The sequence below is a fragment of the Orussus abietinus genome, unplaced genomic scaffold, assembly GCF_000612105.2.
Source record: "Orussus abietinus isolate OABI.00-Male unplaced genomic scaffold, Oabi_2.0 scaffold6, whole genome shotgun sequence".
NCBI classification, from domain to species: Eukaryota; Metazoa; Arthropoda; class Insecta; order Hymenoptera; family Orussidae; genus Orussus; species Orussus abietinus.
The window spans coordinates 1,832,853-1,846,589 of NW_019396002.1; the positions used below are offsets into that span (position 1 = coordinate 1,832,853).

General features: G+C 50.2%; 1 protein-coding gene across 1 annotated transcript in view; it reads right to left on the reverse strand.

Moving 5' to 3' along the window:
• LOC105704444 (ephrin type-B receptor 1-B) overlaps positions 1–13,737 on the reverse strand; it is a 49,868-nt gene that overhangs the window by 15,707 nt on the left and 20,424 nt on the right. Inside the window, exons 3-10 of the mRNA XM_012433659.2 lie at positions 3,368–3,653; positions 2,651–3,187; positions 2,409–2,569; positions 1,886–2,150; positions 1,401–1,589; positions 1,213–1,324; positions 879–949; positions 112–129 (exon numbers count right to left, since the gene is read on the reverse strand). Coding sequence (XP_012289082.1) covers positions 112–129; positions 879–949; positions 1,213–1,324; positions 1,401–1,589; positions 1,886–2,150; positions 2,409–2,569; positions 2,651–3,187; positions 3,368–3,653 — 1,639 coding nt within the window. The remainder of the gene's footprint in view (positions 1–111; positions 130–878; positions 950–1,212; positions 1,325–1,400; positions 1,590–1,885; positions 2,151–2,408; positions 2,570–2,650; positions 3,188–3,367; positions 3,654–13,737) is intronic.

The following is a 13,737-nucleotide window of genomic DNA, read 5'->3' on the forward strand; positions in this document are numbered from 1 at the left end:
TCATTTCAACTATGGGATGCACAAGCAAGCTACGCGAAGCTCGAGAGATCTATGATACCAGAAATAGAAGAGAGAGAGAGAAAACATTAGAGGTGTTTGGAGAAGACTTACTGTAGGTCACAACTAGTCCTGTAGTAGCAGGCGATTGTGTACATTGTTTCATGGATTTTTCATTGGGTTTGTTTGTTTCATGGAGGCAGGTTCGATAGATTAGGGGGATCGCACATGAAAAGAAAGAATCGAAAGAATTTGGTTAGACAATGACGCAGCTGCGGCAGGCCAAATTGGTGAATTTTGGTGAAAGCGATCGGTATCGGTGTCTCTGCGTTCCCCTTATTTTAAATATGAATGGACGAACGCGTCGCTATGCCCCATTTTTATCAACATCTTCCTCAACATCATTAAATAATAATACCGGTATATTCCTTGTAACGCAGTTTTCGAAAATAACGAGCAATAATGAAAATTTTGAACGATCACGAATTTGTTTCTTGAAAAATTAATTTTTCTTTTTTTCTTTTTTTCTGAACGTCATCGTCCCACAAAAATGCGGTACAACGCTATCTTGCACCATTTCTTCCGAGGGCTTTAATGCTTTACTAAGTGTCGATCAATCTCTTTCCGTGATGGTTCTACTTGTTTCTTTTTATCTTTCAGGGAAAACGCTCGCATATCTCTAATTAAGGTCTGACTACGAAAACAGTCCTCTCGGGGGGGGTTCAATACTTGCTGGGGTCAGGGTCGGGGTTGTTGCTGGTGATCCAAATTTTAGTCACAAGACACGAGGGCGCAGTGAGACAACTATGATAGTGATGGGGGGTAATGATAATAACTTTCTAAGAGAAGTAGCGCCGACTCGTCGACAAGTGTTAACGTACCTTCACCATTCCTGTACTCCAAGGTGTCGCAGTCACTGGGCTGCTTCTTGTTGCACTCATCCGAGGCTCTGCTGAATCATTAAAATCGCATTATATCAATCGAAACAAGATTAGATACACAGATATCAATTTCTTACAGGGCCGACTAACAATATTTTAACGTTCCTATTTCTTCTTCAATAGAAGAAAGGACTTCTAAGAAGGCCACTTAATCGATCGAATAATTTGTTTATGCTACCGATTTACCGGAAGTATATCGTTTCGTTTATATAGCTAGAGGTTTGCAATCGAAGAAAGCATTGCGATAATTATGTTGGCGTAGGCGCTCGATTACCTTCTCAGGAAGAGGACGGTCATTATGATGATGATCACCAACAAGACGACGACGGCAACTATTGCCCCGGCAATGATCCTGACCTGCATGTTATCGTCATCGCCCACGTAGTCTGTAAAAAGAGAGGGACGCGTTGAGAAGACTTCTTTATATGATAAAATATGCGTCCTCCAGCGTTCAAAGCTCACCTAGTCCCATCGCGTGGGGTGTCTTCTTGAAGACAACGGGGGTGTATTCACCCCAACCCCTGGTGGTCTTGGCCCTGACTTGGATGGCATAATCCGTCGACGGTTTGAGCCCTTTGAAGGTCGCAGAGAGATCCGAAGTTTGTATCACAGTTGCATTGGTGGCGTCCTCGAATCTTGGATAACACCGGACTGAAGAGAGAAAGAAACATACACAATTTAGGTTGGGATCACTAATTACGAAAATCATCATTTTCAATCCTTTCGATACTACGGGGGACTATGGTCACTCATCGTTGGACACCGTATCCTAGGGTGCCCATTTTGCATTGATTCCTAACTTTAGTCGAATTTTTGACTGCTTTTTTGGACCGTTTAACTTTTTGACTAGGGTGAACTTTTGTTGTAACCGGTCCATACGTTATCGTTGTATTCGCGAGAAGCATGGTCGTATCGAAAGGATTAATCAGAAGAAGAGGGGAACCAACCTTCGTATCTTTCAACGAGGTCGCTGTCGCCCCCTACATCGGTCACGGGTGCATCCCAGCTGATGCTGAGCTCCGAACTCTTAACACTAGTGATCCGGACATTGCTGACCAGGCTGGGTACGCTGGCTTCGGTGGTCACAGTAATATCGACGTATTCGGACCTCCCAGCCAAGGCGGAGACTCCATTTTCGGCGAAAACTTGGAACCGATAGGTCGTCACAGCGTTGAGCCCGGTTATCGTGATCTTCGTGTCGTCAAAGATCTCCTGAAAGTTGATTCGGTCGATCCAGTTATCGGACACTTTCCATTGTCCAGGGTTAATCTATCAATTATCAAGGCACCAGCCGTTGTTCGATCACTTATCCGGATGAGTCAGTCTAATTCGGAAGGTGATGGAACGCCACTGATACCGATTAAAGCGTCCGGTAATGACTCAACCGAGATTGCACTCAGCGATTCGGGTCATTGTCTGGTCATGAGAGGCCGCCTACATTCTAATGCTAATTACTGTCCTATCGCTTACAGTGTTGGGGATGTACTTGACTCCGAGGCTGCAGGCATCGCAGACGACCCTGTAGGTCGTGTCCGTCCTGCCCCCGAGTTGGTGCGGAGCGTTCCAGGACAAGATAACCGTGGATTGGTCAACGAAATTGACTGTCAGGTTCTGCGGGGCCGAAGGTGGCTCTGCAAGGAATTGCATAGATCGAGTGGTAAGTCCTCCTCCTCCTAATCCCGACTTATCTCGACCTAAGACCAGGAACTTACGGGTGCAAGGCATCTTCTTGGAGTCCTTTTCAGCCCTGAAGTATCCCACGTCGCACTTGCATTCGGTGAACCCGTAATCGGGTGCGGTGCTGTGGACGGGACAAGCGTCGCAGGTCTGGGAGCCGGCTTCGTGCTTGAACTTCCCCATGGGGCACTTATTGCACTGTTGCTTGTCGATATCCGCCTCGTAGCCGGGTTTGCAGTGGCAGCCCCCGGACGGGAGGTACCACTTGCCGTCGCCCTTGCAGAGGAAGGTCGGCTGGTTGATCTTCACGGCGTTCGCCACGCAGGTGCCCACGGTCTGCTCGATCAGGGCGACTTCCCGCCCGGTAGGGGTGGCCGGGAAGTGGGCGAAGTTGACCGACACTTCGGGGCAGCTTATGTAGTATACCTTGATGGCTAGGATCGAGATGCACGCTCCTTGGTCCCGAAAGGCAAAGTACACCCCCTTCTTGGTCACGGGGATGGACTTGACTTCCGTGTTGATGATCACCTCCGTGTTCGTGTTGAACCTGCCCTCGCCCGCTGCGATGCGACCTGAGAAGCAGAGATCGTCCTTTAAACGTTGGATCTTATCGTTGGCTCGTTATGCGATACGTGGAAGTGGAGTAGCAAGGTCGAGCGAGTTTTCTGGTCGGTTTTTACTTCCTAGGAACGCGAAGACTCGCTAGGGAGGTTGGAAGGGAAGATGCCGATTGCTCTGACGAGGTCACTTACCGATCAGCTTGTAGCTCTCCGGCTCCCACGGCGGAGGCTCCTTGGTAGCCGCGTCGAATTCGTAATAGAGGAGACTGAAGGTCTCCTTGCAGCTGAGGGCACTTCCCGGGAAGAGGGAGCAGTCCCGGATGGTGAACTTCATCTCGATGTACATGCGGTTGGCCGGGCCCCGCTCGATGAACGGCGTCCACAGCCAATTGTTGACGTTGCTGTAGGCGACGTCGCAGACCACGTAACTCCTCCAGTTAATGCCCTTGTCGAAGTCGGTGAACGATTCCTCCACCCACTGGAACGGAACAAACGAGCCCACTCTTAGCCGTGCCTCGAAAACAACTTCTCAAAGTGTCGACAGGCTTCAGGGTTAATAGTTAGACGCAACGCGGGCACCGGATCCGTCGTTAAAATTATTTCCCCTCGCGTTTGTTTGTTAAGTTGAATTATGTATTTTTCTTCTTTCCGGGGCCGATACCTCTTTCATTTTTTTTTTTTCTTAACGCTCGAGGAAGACCAGGGACGAGATATCTTATGCTTAAAATTCTGCACATTAGGCGAAGGAATCAGCCCTATAATGGAGAATGCCGCGAGTCGCCGCCATGATGGCGCGCGGCTGAAACCGGGAAGGCTCGCGAAAATAATTTGCGCGGTGATTAACTCGAATTTCTGCGGGCTCATTTTCTTCGGCGAATCTCTTTCTGCCTCTCCGGGACGCATTTCCGACAACCGCGACCGCAATAAATCCCCGTGTTACTGGCTCGGGTTATTAGGGATGACGATAAAGCGCGGTTTATTTCAACGCCTCGTCGCTGCCGGGGAGGATGATGAAATACTGCCGTAACTTTATTATGGGAAATTTCATTAGGGCCGTCAAGTTTTTCCCTATCCTTCCTTTTTCCTTTCGTTTTCCTCCCTTTACGAGAGCTCCTCACCTCGCCGGGCTCATTGTCGATTTTCTTGGCGGTCCTTTATTATTTTTTATCGCAACTTTTTTAACACCCCCGCGAGACCCGATCTGAAACGCGTTTCAGCGTTCACCTGGAAACGCCGTGAATTTTCCCCATTTTGCAGCGATATTGCGGGACCGTCTTATCATGCCCGAGATAATTGACTCTTTTAATCTCGCGGCAAAACGGTATTTACAGGTCGTAATACTGGCGTCGTATAAACCAGCATCAACTCGGGATGGGCCACAAAAATGGACGAAGCAATATTTTGCCGGTGTTAACGCATTAACAGTTATGAACAATAAGGGTCATCGCCAGGAGCGATATCGACCCTCTGGCGATTTTTATTTTTTCTTCGAGGATCCCCCTTTATCCCGCATTCGGGCGAAGGACGAATAAAGTAGGAAAAACTGTCCAAAGTTCTGTAAAGATTTCCCGGAAAAGGAGGAAGTGTCTTGGCAAGAGTCCTAGGCACTCAACCGCGAGGCAGGAACGTTCGATTAGCCATATCTAAATAGTGCTGTCTGCTCGAGATTTTGATAAATCGGAGGATTAAATCATCCGATCTGGACCAGTGGATTTGATTCTCCGTATGAAGGGAGCACTTCGAGTCATTTGATATCGAGCGATTCCGTGGCCGCACGTTAAGTGACTTCTTCCTCTAGCTCGCTATAAAATGTACTTCTAATAAGAATGAAATATATAAAAATCCACCCCCTGGTATTCCCTCCAACTTGGGGTGAAGTAACGGCGTAAAGCCCATTAATTTGTACGGTCGCGAAAAGGTTGGCATTTCCGCGCGGCCATTCAGGGAAAAATGTACTTTGGGGTGGATTTTTTGCGACGCGTCGCCCACGAGGGTTGTTTTTCCAGGGAATACTTTCTATCTCCTCCGGGGCAGCAATAATAGTTATGAACCGCCGTTAGAAATAAAGCCAATAAGCCCGGAGCTTCGCCTTCGTCCACCCTCACGTATTCCCCGTTCTTACGGAGGGATGAAACGCGGCCGTAATATCGCCGCCATAATCGCAATTCCGACGGTGTTTCCATCGGGCGGCGGCACCGAGGGGTAGGGAAGACCTGGGAAAGGCTATATAAGGGGTGGACGAACTTTCGGTCTGGCGAGGGTTTGCAGATCTTAATATATATTGGGTCCACCCTCTGCGACTTTGGGGTGCGACTCTTCGGAGGGTGTCTTCCTCGGGGAGGGCCCCTTCTCCCCGGGGAAGGCCAACGTCTGACGGTGCCCCGTTTAAGCTACTTTTCACGGCTTCCACTGCTAACTCGGATTCGGCCTGGAATATCGTCCGAAAAACCTCCCTAAATTTGCTCCGAATCACGCGCCCCTCCAGACGATAACGATTTAAAGTAAAATAAGGCTCGGTGGTAGATTCGCGACATTATCAATAATCAACGGATCATTAAATCCCTTTCCCTTCGTTTATCGTCTCCAGGATGTGGCAAGTGCGAGACATTTGATTAAAATACCAACGAGTGTATACTTTATCACTTTCGCAGATAGCCGGGGGAAAATGATTAGAAATGTCAAGTGCGTTATAGCGTTGGGGTGGAATCCCGTGATAAACGTTTCCATGCCGCCCATTCCGTTCTCCCCTTATTCCCAGGCCTAGTAATTACGACCGGCAACGCGAAGGCTGTCAAAATGAAGAATCTCCCAGATTAGACGTCGATTAGACGGAAAAATGCGAGGAATCGTTATCTCGAGTACGTAAGATGTACATAAGATACGTAAACTCCGGGTCTCGGCCCATTGAAGAGCGGGCCCCGAAGAGGGCCGCCACGAAGAGGGCCCTTGGAGGTGAAGAAACCCGCCAATCACGTGGAGGTTGCGATGAAGAAAAAAAAAAAAATAGTAAATCACTCAGACACCCCCATAAAACCCCGGCCAACTATCCGGCGAGTCTTCCCGTAATAAATAACGCATAGAATGCAGATAGTTAGAGAGCTCGAGCAGAGGGACCAGGGGAACCAGGGAGATGCTTATCCGGACGTCATCGAGAACGAGCTGCCGGTGGCGATTGTCTCGTGAAAGCCACCTGTCGACGGTGCGTTTCTGGCCGGCCGTTTCGCGCCATCGACAGAGTCCAGCGACAAATGCAATTGCGTTAATGCACGCGCCGAAACGTCCGCCGAGTATCGAGAGCACGGGAGAGACTTTACGAGCACTCCAGGAATGAAAACGAATTTTTTTTTTTTTTTTCCCGACGAATTAATTATTCCGACGAGCGCACTTGGCGCGAAACACAGCCGTGTTTCTTTCCGGGCCGAAGGGGTAAAAAGCCCCTATACCGTGGAAGCAATAACGACCGACCCCCCGTGTCTTGACAGATGTCGCGAGAGATGGGTTGGGAATTTAATTCCTCGACCGATGGTGTATATTTGGCGTGAAACTCAGCCGGGGTTTCGCTTCGAACAGAACCAGAGGTGGGCGGGTCGGGATCGGTCCGTCGCGTGACGAATACTATGGGGTGCATTTAGGATTTAATTCTTTCGCCACGCTCCGGTAGGGCCCCGGGGATTAGCCCATGCTAATTCGGGATTCCAGGAGCCGGGTGTCACCCTTTTGGCAGCGTTTGATGACAGTGGGCAAGCCGGTGCACGGGACGGCAGCGAATGTTCCGAGAGCCGGCACGGAGGGTTGGGAAAACGGACGCTGGACGCTCCGGGGTTTGGTTTAATATCGGAGGGGATCCAGGGGTGGCTACCCCTTGGACCCGTCAAGTTTGACGTATCGCAGTCGCCGGAATCCATTATGTAGTCAATTACTCCCCGTGATGGGAAATGGCGTGTCCGACACCCCTCGCGAGGGCCGACGCCTACGCGCTCGACGAACCAAGTCCGCAAGGAAACTCGAAATTCCTCGCGGGCCTTCGAGACTCGTCCTCCGAACGGGCGGGCCTTCCGCTGCGGATCCTCCGCATGGCCACACGTGCGGAAGGAACACCCGCGGCGAGCCCGCTCGTTCTTGCCCGGTCGGATGCTCCGCACTCGATGTGACTGTTACGACCGGAGCCAGATCCGATCTCTCTCCTTCTTCCTCTCTTTCATTTGCTTCCCTCTCCAGATCCCGATCCCGATCCCGTTCTATCGGCGGGTTCCAGATGTGGCCGCATGCAAATCGCACCGATAACACGTCCCACGAGACCTGGACAAAAGCCGCGTCTCTTTCCGCCCGCCTAGCGTCCAGGTCTTCGCCGGCCGCCATCTTGGATTCTTCAGTTCTTAACCTTGGTGACCAAATTTATTCAAATCAAAGGAAATTATCAAATCTATGGTATTATCGAACTGTACATAATGTACTATGTACAATGTAGAATAAGGCCCGTAATACGTTGTTTTTTTTCTCTCGGGAATAGACTAATCTGGCTAGATTTGTTGATACGTTAGTCGATAACTATATTAGAGATGGGCGCGACACCCTCCCGATGAAGGAACGAAAGAACGTCAGTTTATAAAGAGATCTGTCTCGAGAGTGTATCGAGCTAATAAAAAAGGAGATGAATCTTCTCCACTGGCAAACTGTCCCGCGTCGGAGATTCGTGTTTACCCTAAAGGCCGTTGCCAGCTCTCGTCTTCCGCCCTCCTCGTCGACCCTACACCTCCCACGTGCACATATATCCGTCATCCCGGACCATCGTTCGCTCCGTTTATTGACACGACTTCACGAGTGGCTCGAGTACGTTAATGCGGCTCTAATGTGGCCCATGAGAACGTTTTTCTGCGGGACCAGCAGCGGAAGGGTTGAGACGAGGAGGGGAAGCGCGTCCACCGATCGGCCGGATGTTGTCTTTCCCAGATCACGAGGCTAATGGACCGGCTTCGTACCGATTCTTTCCGAAAACTTCTCATGAATTTGTTTTCCAGGGAATGAATTCTACCGTGATTAATCTTCAATTCCCTCATACGAATACTACCCTCGGGTTCAAATGAACCCACGATAATAAACCCTGGAAATAATAGAACCACTGCAGAGTGGATTATACAATTATGATTTAGGTATTTAAAAACATATCGAGGTAAGAAAAAAATAAATAAATTCGGGTCGAAACGTATCCGCAGAATGTGCGAAGGTTAACCTGGCTGTGCAACCCAACTTTCTATTTTCAAGCCAAGGAAAAAAAAAACTCATAATGTGAAAGTTGCAATTATTAACCTTTTGATATTAACTACTGGTTGATATATTTACAATTAATGTAAATTTGTGTAAACTACAACGTTTATAAATGTGCAATCTATGAACAAATTATTTAGTTACAAAGGAGTGAGGCAGTGATAAGGTACCATGTGTGTTTTTCAGGAAAAATGAAATAAGACAAAATATCGATATAAGCACGGGTGCGTGACTTCAAATCATGTGGCGTAATGAAGGGTTAAGGAACTTGCAGGGGCGAGTGGTCCCCCAGGAGTTCGAGGTCGGTTTAATTTTGGTTGGTCAATTCCTGACTAGGTGCACCATCGAGTACCAGGTCGAAGCTCCCCTTTATTGGTATTTCTAATGCGGTGTCGCATCCAGAGGAGCTCCATCAACCCCCCGCCCCCCGGTCCGATCTTCCATTTCTCGGGGTCCATGGAGGGCCGGAATATTAATGTCCTTCATATTTTATGGAGCCACTCGAGGCCGGGGGAAGTAAAAATGCGTATATACGGGGTGTTCCTGAAGATACTTATCAGGGGGACAAAGACGGAACGGGGCGACTCCGAAATGTATCCGAAGGAGTCCATTGAAATTGATAGGGCCAGCCCTTCCGGCCCCGGGGCTCGACTCATCCCTGGCATCCTTATTTGTCATTTGATCGCGAGGAGATATCCACGGCGATAAGTCCGCCGACGTCCGTATCCTGGGAAAGTCGGGAACGCGCGACTTGGGGATTCGGGCATCGATTTCCCCTTATTTCCTTTTTTACACCTCGAGGGCCGGCCCTGGTCCTCCCTCCTCCCTCGAGGACGATAAGTGGGTTCCCACTTTCATGATTGGAGAACCTCCCTCCGGTCCGATCCTTCCTGCGAATATATTTCCTTCGACGTCGGAGCCCCGAGTCTCGATACGAATTCGAGCATTCCTCCCCGAAAACCCTCGTTCGGTCTTATAATCCGACTTTTCTGGCCCTTCGAGGTATTTTCCGAACGTGCCAGGACGCAAGGATTGGACCTTTCGCCTCTCGCCAATTTGGACCGGCATCCCCTGTCGGCTTGACTTTCATCCCTGCGTCCCGCTGGCTCGCACCCTTACACACCCCGGGGTCGACGGTCGACGTCGGGATGGGAATCGGAGCTTACCTCGAGGAATCACTCGTTTTAACCCAACAATGGCCGATGAATCATCGAGCGAACACATGCCGACGCGACAGGGTCGCGTGACCGGCCATATCGGCGGATCGCCTTTGAAGAGGGAGCCGAGGGCGGAGGAGGTGGCTCTCTCGACAAATTGGCGAGGCCAAACTGCACCCCCTAAATGCCGGGAGTGCCGCTCGGAGTGTTCCTCGTTACGCGGAATTTATACGGGGCGATTTAGCCGAAATTCGTCCTTCAGATCTCGCCAGGGCGAAGGACTCCTTTGGGGTGTCGGCGTTGCGGCGTCCCGGCGCATAAAGGGGTTCCTTTCGGCGGAACCTGCCGATTGTTAGGGCACTCTTCCGGGATGACAAATTAATGCTCGACAGTGTCAGGACATTTTGATTACAGTCCTGAGTCATCGATGATGCAGAGTTTGCCGTGCCGCAGCCGGAGGACCTTCTGACAAAGAGTTATCGTCCCCGCGCTTTCCTAAAATGCAATTTTTTCGTTCCTCTACGAGGGGTACGAAAGATTTTGGTTTTTAGTTTTGTCAAAATGTCGCAGACATTGAAAATTGAGACTTTTCCATAGCATTGATTTCGAATTTGCAACGAGTTTAATTTTATCTTTCCGAAGCCGGGCTGTCCACAAATTCACCATCCCCTAGATAATTTCACGCAACACCCTTTGCCCATCTGGTCCTCAAATATCATTCCATAAACCATATGCGTATTTTGGTTTACAATCCTACAATACTTCTTGATGCACCCTTATCATTTTATCCTCGTTTGTTGACATTGGGGGTCGTAGATCGGACGATCATCAAGGAACCAGAGTGAATCCCGCGTCTTGTTCCTTCTCGGCGACGTCGGGTATCGACCAAGCCCTAACTCCGGCACTTCCAGTGCGGGTTCCTCCCCAGGATCCAATTCCTTTGACGAATCCCACAGCCTCCCCGTAGAGCCCAACGAAACCGAAGTACCGACTCCCGGCGGAGATTCGATTTCTTCGGCGAGAGTCCTGGCGCCTTTTCGTCCGAACTTTTCCCGGCCTCGGAGGATCTCTCACGTGCTATCACGGTTGGTTTAACCACTCTCTCCGGCCCTGTACCCATTTATCCAGCTCCCCCCCGCGTCGGAGGATGGCGGGGGTCGGCGGGGGTTGGGGGTTGTCGGGGGTCGTAGAGGAGCATAGTAGCGGAACACCATACCTAGATCGGGTCCCTCGTCTTCCCCATGGGCAATGTGGTCACGTCCCGGTCGCCATGACGACCCATCCGAATCGAGGCGAGGTTCACCCCCGTATTCCTCCAGCTTCCCTTTCTCCTCGTCTCCGACCCTCCACCCCGGCGCGGCTCCGCTCCTTCTCTCCCGCCGGTTTAACCCACGCGCGCCGAATCGTAATGGGAAACGCACAGATGCATTAGGCCAGGCTTTGCCATCCTAAATCCCGTCCGAAGGTGTTTCGCGATTCCAGGGGACCAGCGTTTACATCGACCTCCACTTTCCACCCAGCTTCGTCTCGTGTCGCTTGTTTCGAACCGCTGGACGGGGTTCCTTGCCCACCCCTTGTAGAGCTTTCGCGAGTTTCCCAAGTTGAACTCGGGTAAATATCTAAATACTCGATTCTTTGATCATTCGGTTCGCTGACAGAAATTTCACCTTCATTCGGTTCACTCGGAACCTCGGAGTTCAGGCTATTAGAACATGGAAATGTTAAGAACGTCTCAGTTTAATCGAAGGTTAAAAAAAGGATGAATTCGAAAGATCTTAAAATTACTAATTTAGGCCAGGGCGTTTCTAGGGAACCAGCGTTTATACGGACCTCCACTTTTGTTGAACTTTCACAAGGTTCGCAGGAGGTTTGGTCGAATTTAAAGGGTAGATTGTAGAAAAATGTGGTCCGCCTTTCAGCACCTCTGTTTCGATTTTTTCCCAAATGTCCGAGAACCGACCGGTGCGGCCGGTCACCACGTGGAAGTTAGAAACTGGTTCCATCTCTCGACCGCGCATCTCGTGACGTCACAAAGCAGCGCCGCCACTTCAGAGTCCTCGGATGCCGCGCCCTCGATCTTTACCCGTGGAATCGCCTCGTCCGTATTCCGCGGGGTACGCGGTATTAATTCGTCGGAAATCCAGGGATCCGAGTCCCCGCGTATGGACCGAGTAGTCATACGGAAGAATTTATGCGACCGGCGGGTCCTCATATCTCCGAGAAAGACGGGGACAGCCCCGATTCCGTATTCCGGAGCACCTCCCTTTTTATGATTTCAATTCCTAGAACCCGCCGCTTTTTGAATCCCGGATATGTCGTGCCATGCCTCCTCCGAGTTTACGGCGCCTCTCTTCCAGAACCCGGGTCCATCCTGCAGGGTTTCGACCTGGCACGGAAGGCTCTCCAAGCTCCGATTCACAACTAATTTGTCATGTTTACGGCGCGGCTTTACGGCCTCCTCTAATCCCGGAAGGGACTCCCTCCGAGATGATCGCCGTGACCAAATCCCGTCCGGGGTGCATCCGAAGTGCACGGAACCCGCAATCGAGATCCGCTCCCATTAATCCCCGAGAAAAATGGCCGCGGCCCGACAATGGAGATCGACACGCGTGCACAAAGCCGCGGGCGAGTTCCAACGGGGAGCGTTATTGGCCGTTCCTCGGCACCCTCGCGCCTCCTTGGCTCGGGGCGGACTTATCCGCAGCATCCTGGGGATCGGTGGATCCTAATCCTCGATCTGCCCCGGGACTTTTTCCCACCCCTCGCAGGGGTAATAAATATACACCGGATTCGTATTAGCCGCTCGTTTCCGCGAGGAAAGGAATAAAGTTTAGCCCGCGATTTCTCGCGCCGCCACCTCCCCCTGGGAGAGTCGGTCCCACATGCACCCTTTGCAATAAAGATAGCCACCCTATATATCGGACATAAACATCTGATTTTTCTAACCAAGGGAAAAGTTCGGAACGTAGAATGGATAGAAAGTGAAAAATCGACAGAAGCATGCTTTTGCCGATTTACTGCATATAATCATGTAGAACTATGGTACAAAGAAGGTAAGGTGTAATTCCACCAAGTACTTTTGATCCATGCCTTCCGAAACACCGTCATAATTTAATATGGCAGCGGGTTGTTTGTATCATGACGAATTGAATTTTTGTTAACGAAAGATTCCTGGACGTTCGGAAAAATTGAAATGCAAGGACGAAGAATTTTACTATTTCTTGGTAATTACGATTTAAAAGTGTACCGTGATTCACCCGTCAAAATGACTATGCAGAAGCATCCTTTATTTCCTATATGTGTAAAACAATATCCGGGTGATGCGAGAAATGGAAGCACTTACGATACTCGATGGCTCGTAAGCCGACATGGCTTTTATACAAAATTTGGGCGGTTTGCAATATAATCACTATTTACTGTACTTATCATATCATCGCCTTATACTTGCCACGTACGATTCCACCGAACCCACGGTGACGTGAATGACAATTAGGTGACACCCCACTGAGCGAATCAGTTAAGCAATTATTCTGTAGATTTTTCCGTAACATTAAATTTTGTTTTTTTCATAACACGTAATTTTGCACTTTTCCGTGACATTCAATCCCCAGATACGTCCACCATGTCCGAGCCGGAGAAAGACGTGAAACCGGAATAACGCCGACGGGAGTAAACGAAAAAAAAATGTAGAAAAATGAGCAAAGGGGTGGAAACGATGAGAATTATCCTTCTGGGAAGTCCTGGCGGTTCCAGGAGTTCAGATAGGCGGAAACGGGTGAACTTCTTGCCGAAGCGAAAGGGCAGGCCCTCTTTGGTGGTCCCGGGGTGGTCCCACCCCCGCAAGAACCAGGCCCGTCACGCATTCGCGGCGAGGACGGTGTGCATACCGCGCTACGAGAATGCCTCGGCCCGTAAAGACTGTAAAGGACGATCCCGGGAGGATTTGACACCGCGAGGTAGCTTAATCCTTCCCGGGGCAACGCTAACTCACGGGGCTCCCGCTTTTTCCCGGTGCTTCGGCCTTTTTCTGGGAGCTTACCGGATCGATTTAATGCCCTCCGGAAACCGTCTATCCCGGCCCGTTCCTCCGCTCCGGATTTACTCGGCCGGTGATCTCCTTTTCAATTTTCGACAGGGAAT